Raw genomic sequence first — 20,331 nt, 5'->3', positions numbered from 1 at the left:
GGCTACGTATCAAGTCTTCAGTTCTCATGCCAGAAAACTCAGTTCTCATGCCTGTAAACTTTGTGTATAGTATTCACCATCCTGTTTTCCCCAGCTCCGCAGATGTCGGGCCGCTGTTTAGTCTTTCTCCTTGGGAACTGCTTATCTCAGCCCGTTCCAAGCGATCTATGGTAAAGATTTCGGACCCTTTGGTAAAGTGAATCTTACGGGGGTGGAGGTTGACACTGACGTGGCCGACTGGGTGAACACAATACAGAACACTTGGCCCTGGTTACAAAAGAACCTGGAGTAGTAAAAAAGAGCAAGAGTCCAGTAGCACCTTAAAGACTAACAAAAATATTTTCTGGCAGGGTATGAGCTTTCGTGAGCCACAGCTCACTTCTTCAGATACATCTGGAGAAGTGAGCTGTGGCTCACGAAAGCTCATACCCTGCCAGAAAATATTTTTGTTAGTCTTTAAGGTGCTACTGGACTCTTGCTCTTTTCTACTACTGCAGACAGACTAACATGGCTACCCACTGTGAAAAGAACCTGGAACGGACAAAACGCAAATACAAAGAACAAGCAGATAAGCATCGTTCTCTGGGGTGGGAGGTTAAGGTGGGGGATCAGGTTTATCTGTCCACAAAGAACCTTCGCTCTTTACGCCCATGTAAGAAACTCAGTGAGAAGTATGTGGGACCCTTCCCGGTCTCACGGCTCATTAATGAAGTCAATGTGGAACTCAGCCTTCCGAAGTCCCTGCGGGGCATCCATCCAGTGTTTCATGTCAGTTTGCTAAAGAGACGCATGCCTGCACCAGAATGGCACCCCGGTCCTACTCCCAAGCTCCCGGTGTTGGTGTGTGGGGGGGGGACATTTCGAAGTTTCCAAGATCCTGGATTCCTGAGTTCGCAATAAAGTGCTTTATTACCTAGTTCGTTGGAAACACCTGGGTCCTAGCCATGATGAGTGGGTCGCGGAACACCATGTAGCTGCTCCCCGTCTGGTGCGCCAGTTTCACGAAGCGTACCCCCAGATGCCTCACCCACTGGCTGAGGGAGGGGGGCCTTAGTGGGAGCAGAATGTCAGGCCTAGCTCTCTAACAGGAGTATAGGCTGTTGATCTGAGTTAGGCCAGTGCTTGGCTACGTATCAAGTCTTCAGTTCTCATGCCTGCAAACTCAGTTCTCATGCCTGTAAACTCTGTGTATAGTATTCACCGTCCTGTTTTCCTCAGCTCCGCAGATGTCGGGCCACTGTTTAGTCTTTCTCCCTGGGAACTGCTTATCTCAGGATTGCTTGCTCATGTTTATTTCCAGAGCCTGCATTGCTTTTAAACCATGTCACCTACCAATGTTTCCTCATTACAAGCCTCACCTGTTTGTAGACAGTCAGTTCTTTTATCTGTCCTGTTGCTCCTAATAAAGTATTACTGCTTCAGAGCTACCTGCCTGGATGAATTTGCTTGTAGGATGCTAGGGACAGACGCCTGAGTCTGACAATGTTTGTGTCTGCATACTCCGGTCAAGATGTGCTTCTTTATCATGTCAAGTATGGCAATGCATAAAATGCCACTGACCCCTTGGGAGGCTGATGCTGGGAAGTGGTCTGAGAAGGGGCTGCTGGGGCCCTTGGGGCCCTTGGTGCATCTGAGGGGGGCCGAGGGCGAGCAGGACTTGGGCAGTGGAGGGCGAGGACACATTCCCACCATGGCAGAAGTCATTTTTATGGGATTCTACAGTTTTAAGAGCTCACCAAATGCAATGCCAACCCCTTAAAGATCTGGCAGACCCAGTAAAGCAAAATTACCAACTTCTTAAAAAAGCTTATTTACATAAAACTCTGGAATAATTCTTAGAACTCGTTAAAAAACACTTAGAAAACATTTATTTAAAACACAGAGAAGGGGAAAAGTCTGAAACAATTTAATGAAAGTTTAACGTGCAAATAACTTTAATTTTTTTCATTTTGCTAGTTGCTTGGAGTCTGTTGAAGAGGGGTTTCTGAGTGGTTCTATGTGTTCTTTTGTCTTGTTGCTGAGTGAAGAGGTCCTGTTTGCCTCGACTGTTGAGAGGTGGGGCTGTGAGCTTTGAAGTACAAGGCTCCTCCTCGCCAGAGGCACAAGCCTTTGGCAAGAGCCACAGGGTTAGAGCTAAAGGGCTCTTGCCCTGTGGCTCTTAGGCTGGGGATCAGGCCTGGGCACCAATTAAGTAGTTAAGAAGTGTTTACATTGGTGTTCTTGTTATCCCTTTTGCCTTCAGTAGACATTTGTTCAGGTCTGTTAGTTTCAGGGTAGATCAACACATTCGCTACATGTGTGATTATGGATGCTCACGAACCATTTCCAGTCACCTGCAGGGAGTGTGCCATGTTTGTCCTCCCTGAGGACAAGATTGACTTCACCTGTCAGAAGTATAAGTTGATAGGACTTTTAGAAGACAAGGCTCGGAGCCTGGAGGAAAGGATTGCTACTCTCCATGACATCAAGGAAGGGGAGGATTTTATTAACACAAGCCTGGAGGCCCTGCATAAGAAGGGAAGACAATCCAAAGGGACAACAGTGTGGTTGCCTGCCCTAACGGGACTCCTCAGAGCCCCGTACACAAAGGCATCGAGAGAGACGGTACTCAGTGCCATTAGAACTCAGGATCGATTCCAGGCCCTTGTGGTGGTGGCAGAGCCGGAAACACTGCCAGCAGAAGAATCACAAACACAAGGAAGACAGAGGGAGGAGAATAGGGGGACACGAAGAGATGGCACTGGAAGGAAAAGGGAAGTGTTGGTTGTCAGGGACTCACTGCTGAGGGGTATGGAAGGTCATGTGTCCAGGCCTGACCCCATGACCCAAGAGGAGAGTTGCTTGCCTGGGGCAAAAATTAAAGATATTGTAGACCAGACACCCAAACAGGTCAAACCTAAAGACCATTACCCACTTGTGATGGTCCATGTGGGAACCAACACATGGACCATGAGAACACCATCAAAAACATTAAGGCTGACTATGAAGCTCTGGGGAGGAAGCTGAAGGGGATGGTGGCACAGTTGGTGTCAGAGAAAGGGGGGAATGCGTGATGGGAACATAATGGAGGTGAACCACTGGCTGCGTTGGTGGGCCTGGCAGGAGTGATTGGGATTCTGGGACCACAGGGCTGGGGCTTCCTGGATGACGACCTACCAGCACGCGATGGAATTCACCTTTCAAGGTTGGGGAAGAATGTTTTTGGAAGAAACCTGGAGAGATTCGTCAGGAGGGCTTTAAACTAATACTGCAAGGGGATGAGCAACGTAGGGATTTAAATGAAGATGATCAAACAGCAGAGGCCCACCTGGGAGGGCTGGATCTAAAGGAGCCACAGGTGCGGGGCTTCAAGTGTCGATGTACCAATGCCCAAAGCTTGGGCGATAAGAAGGAAGAGCTTGAGCTTCTAATGCAGACAGAGGGATATGATTTAGATATGATTAGGTTTGCTTGTCAGGAAATACTAGCGGAGGTGGGTGACAGCCCAGTGGAAATTTTCTGGGTGAGGATAAGGGAAGGAAGGACAAACAGTATTGTGGTCTTCTACAGACCTCCTGACCAGGGTAAGGAAGTTGATGCTACACTCCTTGAACAGCTTGACAAGGTATCCAAACAACATGGGTGACTTGAACTTTCCTGGTGTGTGCTGGGAGACAAACTCTGCAAAATATTGTCGAAGGCTTTCATGGTCAGAGTTCATTGGTTCTTGTGGGTTATCCGGGCTGTGTAATCGTGGTCTTGGTATTTTCTTTCCTGACGTTTCGCCAGCAGCTGTGGCAGGCATCTTCAGAGGAGTAACACTGACAGTGTTACTCCTCTGAAGATGCCTGCCACAGATGCTGGCGAAACGTCAGGAAAGAAAATACCAAGATCACGGTTACACAGCCCGGATAACCCACAAGAACCAATAAACTCTGCAAAGTGTCCACAGTAACAGAAGTTCCTGATCTGCCTGGCCAACAACTTCCTTCATCAAATGATAGAGGAAGCTATGAGGGGCTCAGCTATACTCGACTTAATATTGACCAACAGGCAAGAGATGGTAGATGAGGTGAAGGTGGTGGGGACCTTAGGGGGAAGCGACCATGTCCTCCTAGAATTCCTTTTGCTGTGGGACACCAAGGAATTTCGTAGCCACACGTGTCTGTTAGATTTTGGTAGGGCAGACTTTAATAAACTCAGAGGCATAGTGAGAATCATTCTATGGGCAAGACTGCTGGAAGGGAAAGGAGCAAGTGAAGGGGGGCTCTCCTGAAACAAGAGCTGTTGCAAGCTCAAGCCCTCACTATTCCAACAAGAAGGAAAGGGGATCCAGGAAGCCAAGGTGGATGAACAAAGGACTCCATGATGAGCTAAGGGAGAAAAAGGAAATCTTCAAGAAATGGAGGCAAGGACAGAATTCTGAAGAAGAGCATCTGCAGGTTTCTAGGCACTGTAGGTCAGAGAGGCCAAAGCTCACAGTGAGCTGATCATAGAATCATAGAGTTGGAAGGGACCACCAGGGTCATCTAGTCCAACCCCCTACACAATGCAGGAAATTCACAACTACCTCCCCCCCCACACCCCCAGTGACCCCTACTCCATGCCCAGTGTGTGTGTGGGGAGGTAGTTTGGAATTTCCTGCATTGAGTAGGGGGTTGGACTAGATGACCCTGGTGGTCCCTTCCAACTCTGATTCTATCACAGGAGTTCTTGAGCATGTACAAGAGAATGCATGGTGTAACTCATGAAAATTGGCTCACACAAGTTCTCAATGTAGGGTTCCCTTTTTAAAAAAATAAGAACAACGAGTGCATTAATGTCCCAATTGAGCCCAGAAGGAGATTGAGCCCAAAAAGGCCGGACCAGAACCAATGGGTTGAAATTAAATCAGAAGAGTTTCTGTCTAGACATTAGGAAGAATTTTCTAACAGAGCGGTTCCTCAGTGGAACAGGCTTCCTCAGTAGGTGGTAAGCTCTCCTTCCCTGGAGGTTTTTAAGAAAAGGTTAGATGGCCATCTGTCAGCAATGCTGATTCTGTGACCTTAGGCAGATGATGAGAGGGAGGGCATCTTGGCCATCTTCTGGTCACTAGGGGTGTGGGGGGGAGGTAGCTGTGAATTTCCTGCATCGTGCAGGGGGTTGGACTAGATGACCCTGGTGGTCCCTTCCAACTCTGAGTCTATGATTCTATGAGACAAGAGATTCAGGATTTTTCATGCAATAATGCTCACCCTGAATTGCTCCAGGACATTCAATTTATTTGTTTTAACTTCAGATGAAAACCTCACATATGGACAGAATGACAACAGGGAAATGGTGGATCCATAACAAGCTTAATCACAAACATACACACACACATTCCCTGACACGTGACGCAATCTTGAAGACAGGAAGATTCCTGAGTAATCTACATATCACAGGTTGCTATAAACGGATGTGAATGCCAATTGTTTTCAGGTATTTCAAACCAACACTGTGCCCCTGTTTGTGATGAAATCTAGAACTTCCCAAATGAAAAACCTTCCCAATTCAAGTAAGCCAAGCCAACTCACCACATTGTTTGCATTTTGTTTCATGGACAGAGTGCCGAAGATTTCCTCCCCTCTTCTTACAGTTAGGTAGTCTTCCAAGTAGAACACAGTTTGCTTCCAGTGGGTGTAAGGAGCGTCTGGAGCTGCAGAAGGGATTAACAGGGCTTGCAGACACAGCAACACATGTCAAGACCCTGGAGGGTGGATCGGTGCAGCATCACTGCGGCATGCAGCCTGCCCTGCCTGCCTGCTTTTGGCCTCCTTCTTCAAGCAGCCTCAGCAAGCCCACGTCCTTGTGCAGTCTCCTTAAACAGCTGTGCCAGCCCATTCCTAATCTAGAGATTACCCCCAGCCAATTCACCATCAATGCATAGAACGTAAGAACACAAGAAGAGCCCCTGCTGGATGAGACCAGTGAGGGGTCCAACTAGTCCAGCATCCTGCCTCACACAGTGGCCAACCAATTCTTCTGGAGGGCCACAGCAACAAGGGCCCCTTCCCTTGATGTTGCCTCCTGGCCATTGGGATTCAGAAGCTGACTGCCTCTGAATGTGGAGGTTCCCTTTAGACACCATGGGTAGTGTCCATTGATGGGCCTCTCCTCCTCCATGGATCTATCTAATCCTCCATGGATCCATCTAATCCCCCGTTGCCCACACCCTCTGGCAGCTAATTCCCCCTTTTAATCACCTGTGATGTAAAGAAATATTTCCTTTTGTCCATCTTGAATCTACTGCCTATCAACTTCATTGGATGCCCTCAAGTTCTGGTATTTTGGGTGAGGGAGAAAAAGTTCTCCTTGTCAACTCTCTCCACCCCATGCATAATTTTATAAACCTTTTTCATGTCCCCTCTTAGTCGTCTCTTTTGGAAACTGAAAAGAACTGATTATCTTTCACAGACACAAGTTCTAGCTGGCTTGCAATTTATGATTAAATAGATAACTGAAAAAAATCTGTACCTGCCCCCTCCCATGCCCCCTCCTCTTGAGGCAAATTCCCCACTACAAACAAAGGCTGCAATCCCCAAATAGGATACATTTAGGGCTGCCAATTTCCAGGTATTAGCTGGAGATCTCCTGCTATTACAACGGATCTCCAGCCGATAGAGCTCAGTTCCCCTGCAGAAAATGGCCGCTTTGGCAATTGGACTCTATGGCATTGAAGTCCCACCCATCCCCAAACCCCGCCCTCCTCAGGCTCTGCCCCAGAAACCTCCCGCTGGTGGCGAAGAGGGACCTGGCAACCCTAGATACATTTCACTTCAGCTTCTGTTCAACGTTCTTACTTTTCACTGTGCACATTGAAGCAAACAGAAAAGAAAGAAAGATGCAAAGGGTCAAGGCAGAAAGGCTGATGGGACAGAGCAGGATAGAATTAATTTGTCCCGGAAGAGTTTCATTTCCCTATCCTCCTTCCTTCCCAGGCAAACCAAACCAAAACATCTGATTTGTCTATATATCTGATTCCAAAGTGTGCCCCTTGACTGCGGATACTTAAAGCCACAAATAGAGGGCACACTCACCCCAAACAGATGTTTCGCCATACTTGGGGCACGCCCCAAGTTGGCAGAAAAAACTGAAAGTAAAAAAAGTGTGTATGGGGGGGTTCAAATCCAAATTTATTAATACGGCCGACTGACCAATCACGTGCCAACACATCAAAATATCCAGACACAATAGTTTTGCTGTTGTTGGAGGTTTAAATTCTTTCAGGTTTTTTTTAAAAAAGTGTTGTCTGCGCATGTGCAGAAAGCCACTGCAGCAGAAGCTGGAGCCTCAATGGGCCTGAGGTCGGCGGCAGCAGCAATGTGTGTGTGTGTGTGTGGGGGGAATCTGCAGCGAGCTCAGCAGCAGAGGCTAGGAACTTTACAGGGCCCAGGATGGCCAGCAGCAGTCCTGGGGGCAGATGGGTTTTCCCTCCCCATGAAGGGGACATGTGGGTTCCCCCCCCCCCGTGAGTTTCGTGGGTGCCCACTTATGTTACTGTTGTCAGGCCTAGCCTGGGCGATGTGCAGAGAATGCCAGGCATAGTCTGACAGAGGATGTTGTGCTTTCACCAGGTGCTGGCCAAGGTCAGCCTTACCAACGGTCAACTGCCAACTATGTATTTTGACTCTGAACTTCATGGGAACTTACTCCAGTGGGAGGGGGGTTACCATGGTATCCTGAGGTGTTCTGTGTTCTTTCATTTATACCCAGCACCAAGCTTTTAGTTCCCATAAGTGCCGTCTTGATTCCTAGCTGTTGTTAACCTGTGGATTCTCCAGTAAATCAACTCTCTTTTGGACTACTTGTCTGTGGATGTTGTTTATGGGATTGTCACGGGGCAAGTGCTCACATTACGGCACTTATCCTTCTTACTTCTTTTGACTGATTTGCAATCCCTGGCTGGAGCCCTGGAAGGATCGCTGGGATCTCGGGTTGGAGCATAGGACGTGCTCCCCAAGTGAACTGCCTCTGGCTGGAGCCCTGGAGGGTTCGCCTAGACACTCGTTTTCTTCGTTGGGAACACCGGACGCGTTCTCCGATGACCCTGACCTGTTGCAGGACGTTTTGGATGAGACACTGCGGACTGACGCAGAGGCCACCCAGCTTGTCAGCTTTGTAAGTGACCAGTGGCGTCGTCTGGCCACGGCGTCTCCCTGGAAGTCTTCAGATGCTGATCAACTTGCCCAGGACGACTTTCAGCAACTGGACATTTTGCTCGAAGAAGTCCAGCTAGCTACATTGATTCGTTTGTTGGCGGACCTCTCTCTCCGTGAGGCGCCACAAACGCCAGTGGCCCCAATCTGGGGATCTGAGGATTTTACAATTATGGCGGGAGTTGTGGGGGGAACTCTCCAGTCCACTGTTCCCAATCCCGCTTTGTGTCAACAGGAAGCTCGGAACGTGGCAGCCAGGATGGTTATGGTCCTTTTGGACTTGCCAGCTATGGCACTGGTGGCCGACGTTGAGAAACTGCTGGCCCCATGAACCAGATGTAGAACCTCCCTCTGTAGTACCTTAGGCACATACAACCTGGAGTCTTTGTACCAATAACCCCCGTGTTCAATCAGTGACGTTGGGAGGGTCTTCGCAGAGAGTTCGGCTTGGCAACCGCCACGGAGAGATTCCCTGAAGGAATCGGTTAGTCCCTCTATGTCCGGTGTAGTGGGCACCACGCTAGCAGGGTTTGTTGCAGGAGAAGGAGTCGGTGCCGTCGGGGTGGTTTGGGCTGTCGGTTCGCCTGGGCGGATGGGCCCCATGGGCAGTGCAATTTGAGCAAAGCTGGGAATGAAACCCCTGTAGAAATTTGCGAACCTGAGAAATCTTTGAACCTGTTTACCGGATGAGGGTGGTTCCCAAGTGGTTACTGCTTGCACTTTCTCCGGGTCCATCGTGAGTCCATGGTGTGAAATTATATAGCCCAGAAAAGTCAACTGCTTTTGGTGAAATTCACATTTGGACACCTTAGCGTAGAGTTGATTGCATCTAAGACGTTGTAAGACTTCATCGGATGAGGACCACCACTGGGATTCTGCCTTAAACCTGGAGGCATTGACGGGGGCTCACAAACTGTCCGCGAAACAGGTACGATGGGCGGACTTCTTTGCCCAATTCCGCTTTGTATTGAAATACGTGCCGGGGAAGCAAAACGTGCTGGCTGATGCTTTGTCTAGACTCCCCCAATACCCTACCAAGATTGAGCGCCCCACCGAGTCCCTCTTCACTCCTGCTCAGAGGGGTTTACTGCCCACCCTGGCAGTGCAAACCCGGTCGCAGACCCGGCTCCCAACACAGCCTTCTCAGGGGGGAAAAGCCCAAAGCCCGACCACGTCGGTCGGCCCGTCCACCCCGCTTCCCGAGCCTCCTTCATAGGCTCTGGCTCCACCCCCATGCAATCCCGGAATGCCAGTCCCGAGGGGCAGGGGCCCGTCCGCCCAGGCGAACCGACAGCCCAAACCCCCCCAACGGCACCGACTCCTTCTCCTGCAACGAACCCTGCTAGCGTGGTGCCCACTACGCCGGACATAGAGGGACTAACCGATTCCTTCAGGGAATCTCTCCATGGCAGTTGCCAAGCCGAACTCTCTGCAAAGTCCCTCCCAACGTCACTGATTGAACACGGGGGTTATTGGTATAAAGACTCCAGGTTGTATGTGCCTAAGGTACTACGGAGGGAGGTTCTACATCTGGTTCACGGGGCCAAAACAGCAGGACATTTTGGTTTTCTTAAAACATTACATTTACTAAGGAGACAGTTTTGGTGGGCGGGCATGCAATCTGACGTGGATTCATTCGTCCGCAGTTGTCCAGTCTGTGCTGCTGCCAAAAGACCCCAGGGCAAATCACCCGGGCTGTTACAACCTTTGGAAACCCCCACTAGACCCTGGGAAGTGATTGCCTTGGATTTTATGACTGATCTACCCCTCAGCGAGGGAAAAACTGTACTTTGGGTAATCACGGACCTGTTCTCGAAACAGATGCATCTTGTACCTTGCGCCGGCATCCCTTCTGCCCCAAAACTGGCCCGCCTCTTTGTGATGCACATCTTTCAATTCCACGGATTTTCGTGCAAGGTGGTCAGCGACCGCGGAAGTAGTTTCGTGGCTAAATTCTTGAAAGCTTTCCTAAAATTGGTTGGGGTGGAACAAGGACTGTCAGCCGCCTTCCATCCCCAAACAGACGGCCAAACTGACGGGTGAACGCTGTGTTAGAATGTTACTTGCGCTGTTATATTAATTACCACCAAGATGATTGGGTTGAGCTGTTGCCCTTTGCTGAATATGCTTACAATAACGTGGTACACCAATCCACTGGGTTTAGCCCTTTTCAAGCTGTATATGGACACGATTTCGGCCCCATCGGCCATATGGACATGTCTGAGGAGGTGGGAGGTGGAGATGTGGCTGCCTGGGTACACACGATTCAAACCACCTGGCCATGGTTAATAAAAATTTGGAACGGGCCAAAAGCAAGTACAAAGCTCAAGCTGACAAACACCGGGCGCCGGGTAAGGACTACGGGATGGGGGATACAGTTTATCTCTCCACCAAAAACCTATGGTCAACCCGCCCATGTGGCAAACTCCATGCCAAATATGTCGGTCCATTCCCCATCTCCCGCATCATCAACCCAGTCACTGTAGAACTTTCGCTCCCGAAGTCTTTAAGGCGTATCCATCCCGTGTTTCATGTCAGTCTGTTGAAGCCGCATGTTTTTTCCCCGGAGTGGCATCTCGAGCCTCCACCCGAGGTGCCTATGCTGGTGGGGGGGGAGGAGCATTTTGTAGTTGCTAAGATCTTGGACTCACATATCCGTCATGGTTCCCTCCAATATCTATTTCGTTGGAAGCACTTCAGTTCTGCTCAGGACGAGTAGGTGCGCTCGCGTGATATTTCCGCCCCTTGCCTGATCCGTGAATTCCATGATGCCTACCCGCATAAGCCAGCGCCAGGAAGGTGAAAGGGGGGCCTTTGGGGGGGCAGAATGTCAGGCCTAGCCTGGGCGATGTGCAGAGAATGCCAGGCATGGTCTGACAGAGGATGTTGTGCTTTCTGACAGAGAATGTTGTGCTTTCACCAGGTGCTGCCCAAGGTCAGCCTCACCAACGGTCAACTGCCAATTATGTATTTTGACTCTGAACTTCGTGGGAACTTACTCCGGTGGGAGGGGGGTTACCATGGTATCCTGAGGTGTTCTGTGTTCTTTCATTTATACCCAGCACCAAGCTTTTAGTTCTCATAAGTGCCGTCTTGATTTCTAGCTGTTGTTAACCTGTGGATTCTCCGATAAATCAACTATCTTTTGGACTACTTGTCTGTGGATTTTGTTTATGGGATTGTCACGGGGCAAGTGCTCACAACTGTATATTCTAAATAGTGAAGCCAGCCGTATCTTTGGATACTTAAACCCATGACTGGAGCTGTGAACTGGCAAGACAGATCTTTCTACAAACCTGAAAAGGGCCCCAGGTTTGTAGAAAAATGTGAAATCTAAAAAAAATACATTGGGGGTTTAAAAAATCCGAAAATGATAAAAGGAGCACCAGTAGCATTTAGCAACAGATTCCCTTAGTGGCTGTTTCTAGGCAACCACAGCATTCCAAGGCTTGGTTCTGTGAGTAAAAGGCAGGGGGAGGGGGCAGAGCCCTTTCCAGACCTATTTTAGCCTTTCACGGAGGGCACCTTGTGGCCAGGCCTCACTGGTGTTGCCCGCTCCAGAGATTTTGTGGTAGAGTCTGAGGATGGCAGGGTTTGGGGACAGGTGAGTCACACACTAAGCTGCCTTCTACTGAATCAGACACACACACCCCCGGGTCCATCAAAGTCAGTATTGTCTACGTAGACCAGCAGTGGCTCTCCAGGGTCTCAGGCAGGGGTCTTTCCCATCACCTACTTGCCTGGTCCCTTTAACTGGAGATGCTGGGGATTGAACCTGGGACCTTCTGCATGCCAAGCAGATGCTCTACCACTGAGCCATGGCCCTTCCCCAAACCTTGCCCTCTCAAGGCTTTACCCCCAAATCTCCAAGAATGTCCAAACCTGGAGCATGCAACCCTAAGAGAAAACTGATCTCTGCAGTTGGGAGATCTGTTTTGATTCCAGAAGGTCTCCAGGCCCCACCTGGAGGCTGGCAACCCTAGAAGGAGAGAAGGAAGTAGGAAAAGGGGAGAGGGGCTCTGGGGGTGCTGAGGAAAGGGAAAGAGGAAACAGTGAGGGGGGAGGTGAAAGGAGATGCCTCCCGCAGGTCTTTGTGGGTTCCCATTCATTATTATTATCATTTCCATCATTATAAAAGACTACAGGCTTATTTTTTATTTTAAATTAAAATTGGGAATCCAGAGGAGATGGCATATTTCTGGGAATACGGCCACCATTTGCTCCCTGTAGGTACAGGGCCTGCATATAATCGTGACCCATAATATGAAAACAATACAAAGGAATTTACCTGTAGAAAATCCCGTCGTCTTGTGGCACTTTGTAAAGTCTATATTAAAGTACGTAGCCAAGGCGTGGATGTAGTCATTGCGCTGAATCTGGAGACAAAATGCTGAAGTAAACGCCAGGTCCTCTGGCTTCACTGTATAAATATCCACTTCCTGTATTGATGGAGAAAAGCAGGGCATTTAGACAAGTCTCGATAAATATATCTAATTCCCAACCTGACAAAATAAGAGGATTTTTTTTACTGACTGAAGGGCACAAGGCAGAGAGGGCTGGGTTTTTTCTTTTTCTTTTCTTCTTGGTAAGCCCTTTTGAAATGGAGGTGAGTAAGGCATCAGGGGAGGGGCCCAGGTACCAGGCCACAGCCTGCTGCTTTTGGATACATTCAAGATAAAAATTAAAAGCAGTATATTCATTGCATTGCATTCTGTTCTCAAAACAGGGACCACTAATCAGTGTGTGTGTGTGTGTTCCGGCAAACTTGGGATTCCCACCAGGTATGCAGAAAAATCTAAAAATTTTGCCAAAATTGGCAGGTGGTCTTTAATCCCTCCCCCCCAAACAGACCTCTCTGCACCAGCATGAGGGAGAGGGGGAGAGGAAGAAGGGGGAGATTGATTGAGGGGAGAGGGTAGCAGAAGTGTTCTTGGAACTGAATGACAGATAGCAGAGTGGAATGACAGCCCCTCAGAGTAGCAGAAGTGTTCTAGGACTAAAATGAAAGCCCCCCCCCCCGGGATCATCATTCAACTCAGGGGGGCTGTCATTTGAGTCCCAGAGCTCTGATTTTATTCCTAGGGACTCTGTCATTCCACTCTGCAACCGATCATTCCACTGCCAGAACACTTCTGCTACACAAGGGGTGAGGGGAGAAAGGGGAGGTAAGAAAAGATGGCTAGAGAAAGGAGTGGGGAAAGACTGACATATAGGGATTGGGGAGAAGGCAGGTGAGCAAAGATTGACAGATATGGGGTGGGGCAGAAAGAGAGAGGGGGAACTTTGACCGAGAAGGGGGAAGAAGAAGAAGAGTTGTTTTTTATACCCCACTTTTCTCTACCTTTAAGGAGTCTCAAAGCTGCTTATAATTGCCTTCCCTTTCCCTCCCCACAACAGACACCCTGTGAGGTAGGTGGGGCTGAGAGAGCTCTCAAGTTGTTTCGGGCCTTACGCACCAAGGAGGCCACACGCTGGATCTTGTCTTTGGGGCCGGGGTAGGTTTGGCTCTGATGCCGAAAGAGGAAGTTCCACGGTCAGATCACATTGTCCTGAAGGCCTGGATTGACTTCTTGCCTCTTCCTTGTTTGGGCGAAGAGCTGATTTACGCTCGCCCACAGAGATTCATGGATCCAATTGGATTCCAGAGGGCTCTGCAGGATCCTAACCCACCTGGCGGTTCTCTCGATGACTGGCATAGCCGACTTTCCACTGCCATTGATGAAATCGCACCCAAATACTCTCTTTGCCCTCGCCGAACCTGAGCCCCTTGGTACACTGAGGGCCTCCGAGTAATGAAGCAAAGGCTTAGATGGCTAGAGCGAGTTTGGCGTCGAACTCACACCAAGGCTGCAAGAACATCTTATAGGACGTTTATGAAAGCCTATGAGATGGCGGTGAAAGCTGCTAAAAAAGAATACTACACAGCGAAAATCGCGCCTGCTAGCTCTCACCCAGCACAATTATTTAGAATAATTAGGTCTCTAACGTCCCTGGATGGACAGCCAAATTTAATTACGAATTTGACCCATAGCTGTGAGGCATTTGCAAGCTTTTTTGCGGATAAGGTCTTGTCGCTCCGCCGTGACCTCCCTGCCAATCTTGATACAGTAAGGGAGCTAGAGGCCATTTCAGTCGGCTTGAACCAGCCGATGTTGACAGGATCCTGCTAGCTGTGAGGCCTACCACGTGCCTTCTTGACCCATGCCAGTCCTGGCTGGTGAAAGCCAGCCTGGATTTGGTGCGGGCTCCCCTGGGAGAGATTGTTAACCTGTCCCTAAGTACTGGGACCTTCCCAGGGGAGTTAAAGGAGGCCGTGGTATGACCGCTCTTGAAGAAGCCTTTGTTAGATCCTAAGAAACTTACCAATTACCGCCCAGTTTCGAATCTCTCGTCCTGGGCAAGGTATTTGAGAGAGCAGGTTGCCGAGCAGCTGAAGATTCCTGGATGATGCATTGGCGCTGGACCCATTCCAGTCGGGCTTCCGCCCTGGCCATGGGACGGAGACGGCTCTGGTCCCCCTCACAGATGATCTCTGCCGGCAGCTGGATTGAGATGGGTCGGGGCTGCTGATACTCTTAAATCTGTCAGCAGCCTTTGACATGGTCGACTACGATCTTCTAGACCACTGTTTCGCCGACATTGGAATCAATGGTTTCGCTCTTTTCTCCAAGGTCGGGAACAAAGAGTGGTGCTAGGGGAGCAGGTGTCACAGTGGCACCTTTGGTGTGTGGGGTGCCGCAGGGTACAATACTCTCCCCTATGCTGTTCAACATCTTTATGCACCCTCTTGCCCAGCTTGTCAGGAGTTTCGGGCTGGGTTGTCATCAGTATTGTTAAGTCCACGTGGGGAGGACACACGAGGTCGAGACGGAGTTCCAACAGCAACGCGTTTATTGTGAACAGAACAGAACTAAGGAATACAGTGAACCAGCCCTGCTTATATGCCCCCCTGGCTGCCCGTGGCCACTCCCACCCTGATCCAGGGTAGGGGGGAATAACCCCCAGGTCACCAATGGCATGTGCTGGCTTAGGGCCAATGGCAAGTGCCGGCTTAGGGCCAATGGCAAGTGCAGGTTTAGGATCCTTCATCGGGGACTCAAGCTCCTAGGTTTTCCCCTGCTTACCGGCCTAACTATATACATACATAACACCCCTCCCCCCTAAGTCCGAACAATACACGAACACACAAAGTCCTCGAGATAGCTCAGCCTTGCTTGTGCCTGCTGTGAGCGGCGAGGTGCTGGAACGGGAGTCCCTGGAATGGGAGCTGCTGCTGGTTCGGCGGTGCCTGGGCTGGACGCACTTGCAGCGGCCAGTCCTTCCTCCAGACGGGCCTCGGGGGCATATGCCTCATTTGCTGGTGGTCACCGCTCGGCGCACTCGGTCTCCAACGCCGCAACTTGCTCCGGCTCTGCGGCTCTGGGGAGCGCTGGGGCTTCCGAGGCGGTGGCAAGGTCGGGCGCATCTGCTGGGCAGCAGCGCAGTTGGTCAATGTGCCGCCTCAAGACACGACCCTCCGGGGTGGCGACCCGGTAGGACACCGGGCCGGTGGCTTCCTGGACCGTGGCCGGGATCCAGGCTGGGCCCGCCCCATAGTTACGGGCGTAGACCAGGTCATCTTGTTCTATGACCCTCGGGGTGGCAGTAAAGTCCTTGTGGGCCGGACACTCTGGCGCAAGATCGGGGTGTAGTCGGTCGAGCAAGGCCTTTGGCCGGCGGCCCATGAGGAGTTCGGCTGGGGTCCTGCCGGTCACAGAGCTCGGTGTGATGTGCTGGATTAACAGGAAGTCTGCCAGTCACACGTCCCAGTCCCCGCAGTCGATGCGCCGTAACGCCTCCTTGGTCATCTGGGCCATTCGCTCTGCCTGGCCATTGGTGGCGGAGTGGAATGGTGCTGAGGTTATATGGCGGATTAAGTTCTTAGCCATGAAGTTCTGAAACTCGGTGGATGTAAATTGGGCCCCATTGTCGGAGACCATGGTGTCCGGCAAGCCGTGGGTCACAAAGATCCAGTGCAGCTCCCGAATGACTACTTGCGAGGTCATGGACCTGACGTCGACCACTTCCAGCCACTTGGAATCCACGATGATCAGGAAGGTCTTGCCCTGGAATGGCCCCGTGAAGTCTATATGGATGCGGGACCAGGGTGTGTGTGTCGACTCCCAGTGTTGGGTCGGGGCACATGGAATTTCCGGTTGCAACTCCTGGCAGGGTTGGCAACGCTTGACCCATTCCTCCACTGGGGCATCGATGCCCGGCTACCACACGCAGCTCCTTGCTAGCGCCTTCATGAGCACGATCCTCGGGTGGCAGGCATGTAGAGCCTCCAGGACCCTCATGCGGAGCTTGGTTGGGACCACGACCCGGCTCCCCCAGAGGAGGCAGCCCTTGTGTAATGACAGCTCGTGTTGGCGGGTGGTGAACGGCTTGAATTCCCCATCTGGCCGAGTTGCCGGTCACCCCTTCCCCACCCAGTTGAGAACCTGGGCAAGGGTACGGTCCTTTGCCGTATGGGAGACAATGTCCACTGTGTGCAGGGGAGGCTCTGGAAGGGTTTCCAGTAGGAGGACGTCGTGGGCCGGGGAGCGGTTGGGGTCGTGTCCCTCGAGCGGCAGGCAGATGAGGGCGTCCGCATTGGCGATGCTCTTCCCAGGCTGATGCAGGAGCCAGAAGTCGTATGCGTTGCGAACAATCGACCAGCCGGGGGACAGGATCTGTGACGTCTGGCGATCTGGCACGAACAGTCCCAGGAGCGGCTTGTTGTCCATCACGATGGTGAACGGGGGGCCATAAACGTAGGCATGGAACTTTTTAAATCTGGCCACGACGGCGAGTGCCTCCCGGTCGATCTGGGCGCATCACACCGTGGAGAAAGTCCAAGAGTAGAAGGCAATTGGGGCCTCCCGACCGTCTGGCAGCAGGTGGTTGAGGACTGCTCCGACGCCATAGGGCGAGGCATCGCAGGTTAAAACCACCAGCAGCCTCTCATCGAAGTGCACAAGCAAGCTGGAAGACGACAGGAGGCCCTTGGCAGCCTCGAAAGCGCACTGCTGGGCCGGCCCCACGACCATGGGGCAGCCTTGTCGAGGAGGCAGTGGAGAGGCTCCGCAACCGATGCCTTGTTGGGGAGGAAGGCGTCGTAGAAGTTCAAGAGCCCAAGGAACGCCTGGAGCTCCTGCTTGCACTGGGGTGTGTGTGCTGTGGATGGCCTTGATCTTGGTGGGCGTTTGGTGGATGCCATCTGTGTCAATCAAGTAGCCCAGAAATCCCACCTTCATCGCCACTGTTAAGTCCGCGTGGGGAGAACACACGAGGTCGAGACAGAGTTCCAACTCTTGATTGCATGCAATTAACATCTGCCCCTGCCGTCAAGAGTCTGGGTGTGATCCTTGATGCCTCCTTATCTATGGAGGCTCAGGTCACAGCAGTGGTCAAGGCGGCCTTTTTTCATCTCCGCCGGGCCTGGCAGCTGGCGCCTTACCTCTCCTGCCCCGACCTAGCGACGGTCGGTGATCCTTGCGACGGTCACCTCTAGACTGGATTACTGTAACTTGCTCTACGTAGGGCTGCCCTTGAGACTGACCCAAAGGCTCCAACTGGTGCAAAAGGCTCCTCACAGGGTCTTTGCCGAGGGATCATATAACACCAGTGTTAAAACAACTGCACTGGCTCCAGCTGGAGTATCGGATCAGGTTCAAGGTGCTGGTTTTGATCTTTAAAGCCTTACACAGTTTGGGACCATTGTACCTGCGGGACCGCTTCTCCTGGTATGCCCCCACAGAGAGCGTTACGATCTGTTAACAGTAATTTACTGGTGGTCCCTGGCCCAAAGAATGTGCGGCTATCCTCAACGAGGGCCAGGGCTTTTTTGGCCCTGGCCCTGGCCTGGTGGAATAGTCTTCCTGGTAACATCAGGGCCCTGCAGGATCTTAAGGAGTTCCGCAGGGCCTGTAAAATGGAGCTATTCCACCAGGCCTATAACTGAGAACAGCAGCAAGAAGAACATCCATCTTTACTGGCCTCCCCATCCTGCCCCCACTCTTGAAATCTGTGGGGGACTGATATGCTGACACTTATCTGCTGGGGCACCTAGGTATAGTTATGGCCATCTGGTTAGGATTTTAATGGTTTTAATGTCTATGGGTTTAATTTTTTATGGTTTTATATTGGATATTTATGTTTTAACTGTTGCTACCCGCCCTGAGCCCGGTTTGCTGGAGATGAGGGCAGGTTATAAATTCGAAAAATAAATAAATAAAACAAATAAGAGAGCTGTGACTAGCCAAGGTCACCCAGCAGGTTTCATGTGGAGGAGTGGGGAAATCAACCCAGTTCACCGGATTAGAGTCCGCCTCTCTTAACCACTACACCACGCTGGCAAATTAGTTAATTTGATCAAATGGTAGGTCTCCTCCTAACATTTTTGAGCCCATTCTAGGACTTACTGGTCTCATTTTTTTACCGTCTGAAGCTGATAATTTTGCTTTTATCTAGTTCTTGTTTACAGTGTCTTGCAAGGACAATTCTAGCCACTGTGATAAGATTCAACATTGTAGAGTGTAACACTTTCGGAACCCTAGGAAGATAGTTGAGCAAAAGAGCCTCGATTGACAAAGGGGAGTTTAATCCGAAGCCCCCTCCCCATTACGTCTGAGCAAGCTTTCCTGTAATTATTTGCTCACGGGCAGGGGTCCACCACATGTGATGGAAACCTGCTCTCAGTGATTTAAATACCAGCATATATCAGGTGAATTACCATAGATTCTTGCTAATTTATGTGAGGTAAGATACCACTGGTGTAACATTTTCAGGAAATTTTCCTTAAAATGAGAAGATACAGTAAAATTACAGCCCAAATCCCTTTCCCATTTTATCTGAAAGCTTTGCTTATTTGCTAGATCAACATTATGGACATTAACAATCTGTAAATTAATGAGAATGATCTCCCCTGATTACATTTTCTAATTCCAAATTCTTTCATAATTTTAAGCCATCACTTGGCTTTTTCCCCGATAAAAGTTTTTAACATGAAGATACTTGAAAAAATTTACCTTATAACTGCTTCAATAAATAACTGTATCGAAGTTAGTAATGGAATTATACCTAATTCAATTTTCATAGGTGTCTAAGATTACATCATTCCCATTTTTTTACCAAATGAAGCTGATAATTTTGGATTTTATCTCATTCTCTCACCATGGAGGACAATGGTGAAATGCCCGGAGCCAGTTTCTTTCTCTGTGAATCTTAAAACTGCAGTTTAATTATTGCTGATAAAAATATCCTTCTTACATAGCTGGTGCCTAATAGACGTGCTAATCCAAGGGGAAGGGTTTTCAGTAGCGTTCTCACAAAAGCTTACTACTCAGTTGCAATCTCAAGATCAACAGGCTGGTTCTTAATCCCTTTTGCCAGCCAGGCTATCTTTGCTGCATGGTGGTATAACTTAACATGAGGTACCGCAATACCTCCCTGGGCCTTCTTCAGTTGGGCGACTTTCAGTCTCATCTTTAGAGTATCAAATAAATGTATTTATTTCACTCTGCCACTCTTTTGAAGTCTTGTTAGGGATCATAACAGGGACAATGGATACCAAGTAATTAATTTTAGACATTACCTTTGCAGCATTTATACACATTTATACACTCTTCAATCATAAACTGAACTTTGATCTTGCTTCGTTAAGCATCAAATTCTTTATATTGTGGCCAGCTTTATGTTTAGCTTCCAATTCTTTAATTATATTGATACACTTATTATGCTCTGCTTCTCTATGTTTTCTAATATACACATGAACACATGAAGCTGCCTCATACTGAATCAGACCCTTTAGTATTGCCTACTCAGACTGGCAGCGGCTCTCCAGGGTCTCAGGCAGAAAAGGGTATTTCACATCACCTACTTGCCTGGTCCCTTTAACTGGAGATGCCAGGGATTGAACCTGGGACCTTCTGCATGGCAAGCAGAGGCTCTACCACTGAGCCACAGGTACTGATTGCAAGACCCCTGAAGTAAGCTTTACCTGCTTCCCAAACACTAATAGGCAAAGTCTCCTGTTCCAAATTGATATTAAGATAAATCTGCATTTCCCTTGGCCATTTCCCCCTTATTTCATGATTATAGCCACCCTGAGTCAGGAATGGGCAGGATCAAAATTGAATTAAAGAAACAAACA

General features: G+C 49.8%; 1 protein-coding gene across 1 annotated transcript in view; it reads right to left on the bottom strand.

Annotated features, from left to right (window-relative positions):
- Nucleotides 1-2,617: 2,617 nt before the first annotated feature.
- Nucleotides 2,618-20,331, bottom strand: part of PRMT8 (protein arginine methyltransferase 8) — an 80,765-nt gene continuing 63,051 nt past the window's right edge. The window contains exons 7-9 of the mRNA XM_056855132.1: nt 12,445-12,595; nt 5,535-5,656; nt 2,618-2,740 (exon numbers count right to left, since the gene is read on the bottom strand). Coding sequence (XP_056711110.1) covers nt 2,618-2,740; nt 5,535-5,656; nt 12,445-12,595 — 396 coding nt within the window. The remainder of the gene's footprint in view (nt 2,741-5,534; nt 5,657-12,444; nt 12,596-20,331) is intronic.

The sequence above is a fragment of the Euleptes europaea genome, chromosome 9 (assembly GCF_029931775.1).
Source record: "Euleptes europaea isolate rEulEur1 chromosome 9, rEulEur1.hap1, whole genome shotgun sequence".
Lineage (NCBI taxonomy): Eukaryota > Metazoa > Chordata > Lepidosauria > Squamata > Sphaerodactylidae > Euleptes > Euleptes europaea.
The sequence above is the reverse complement of the archived record's forward strand: the minus strand, read 5'-3'. Positions and strand labels throughout refer to the sequence as shown.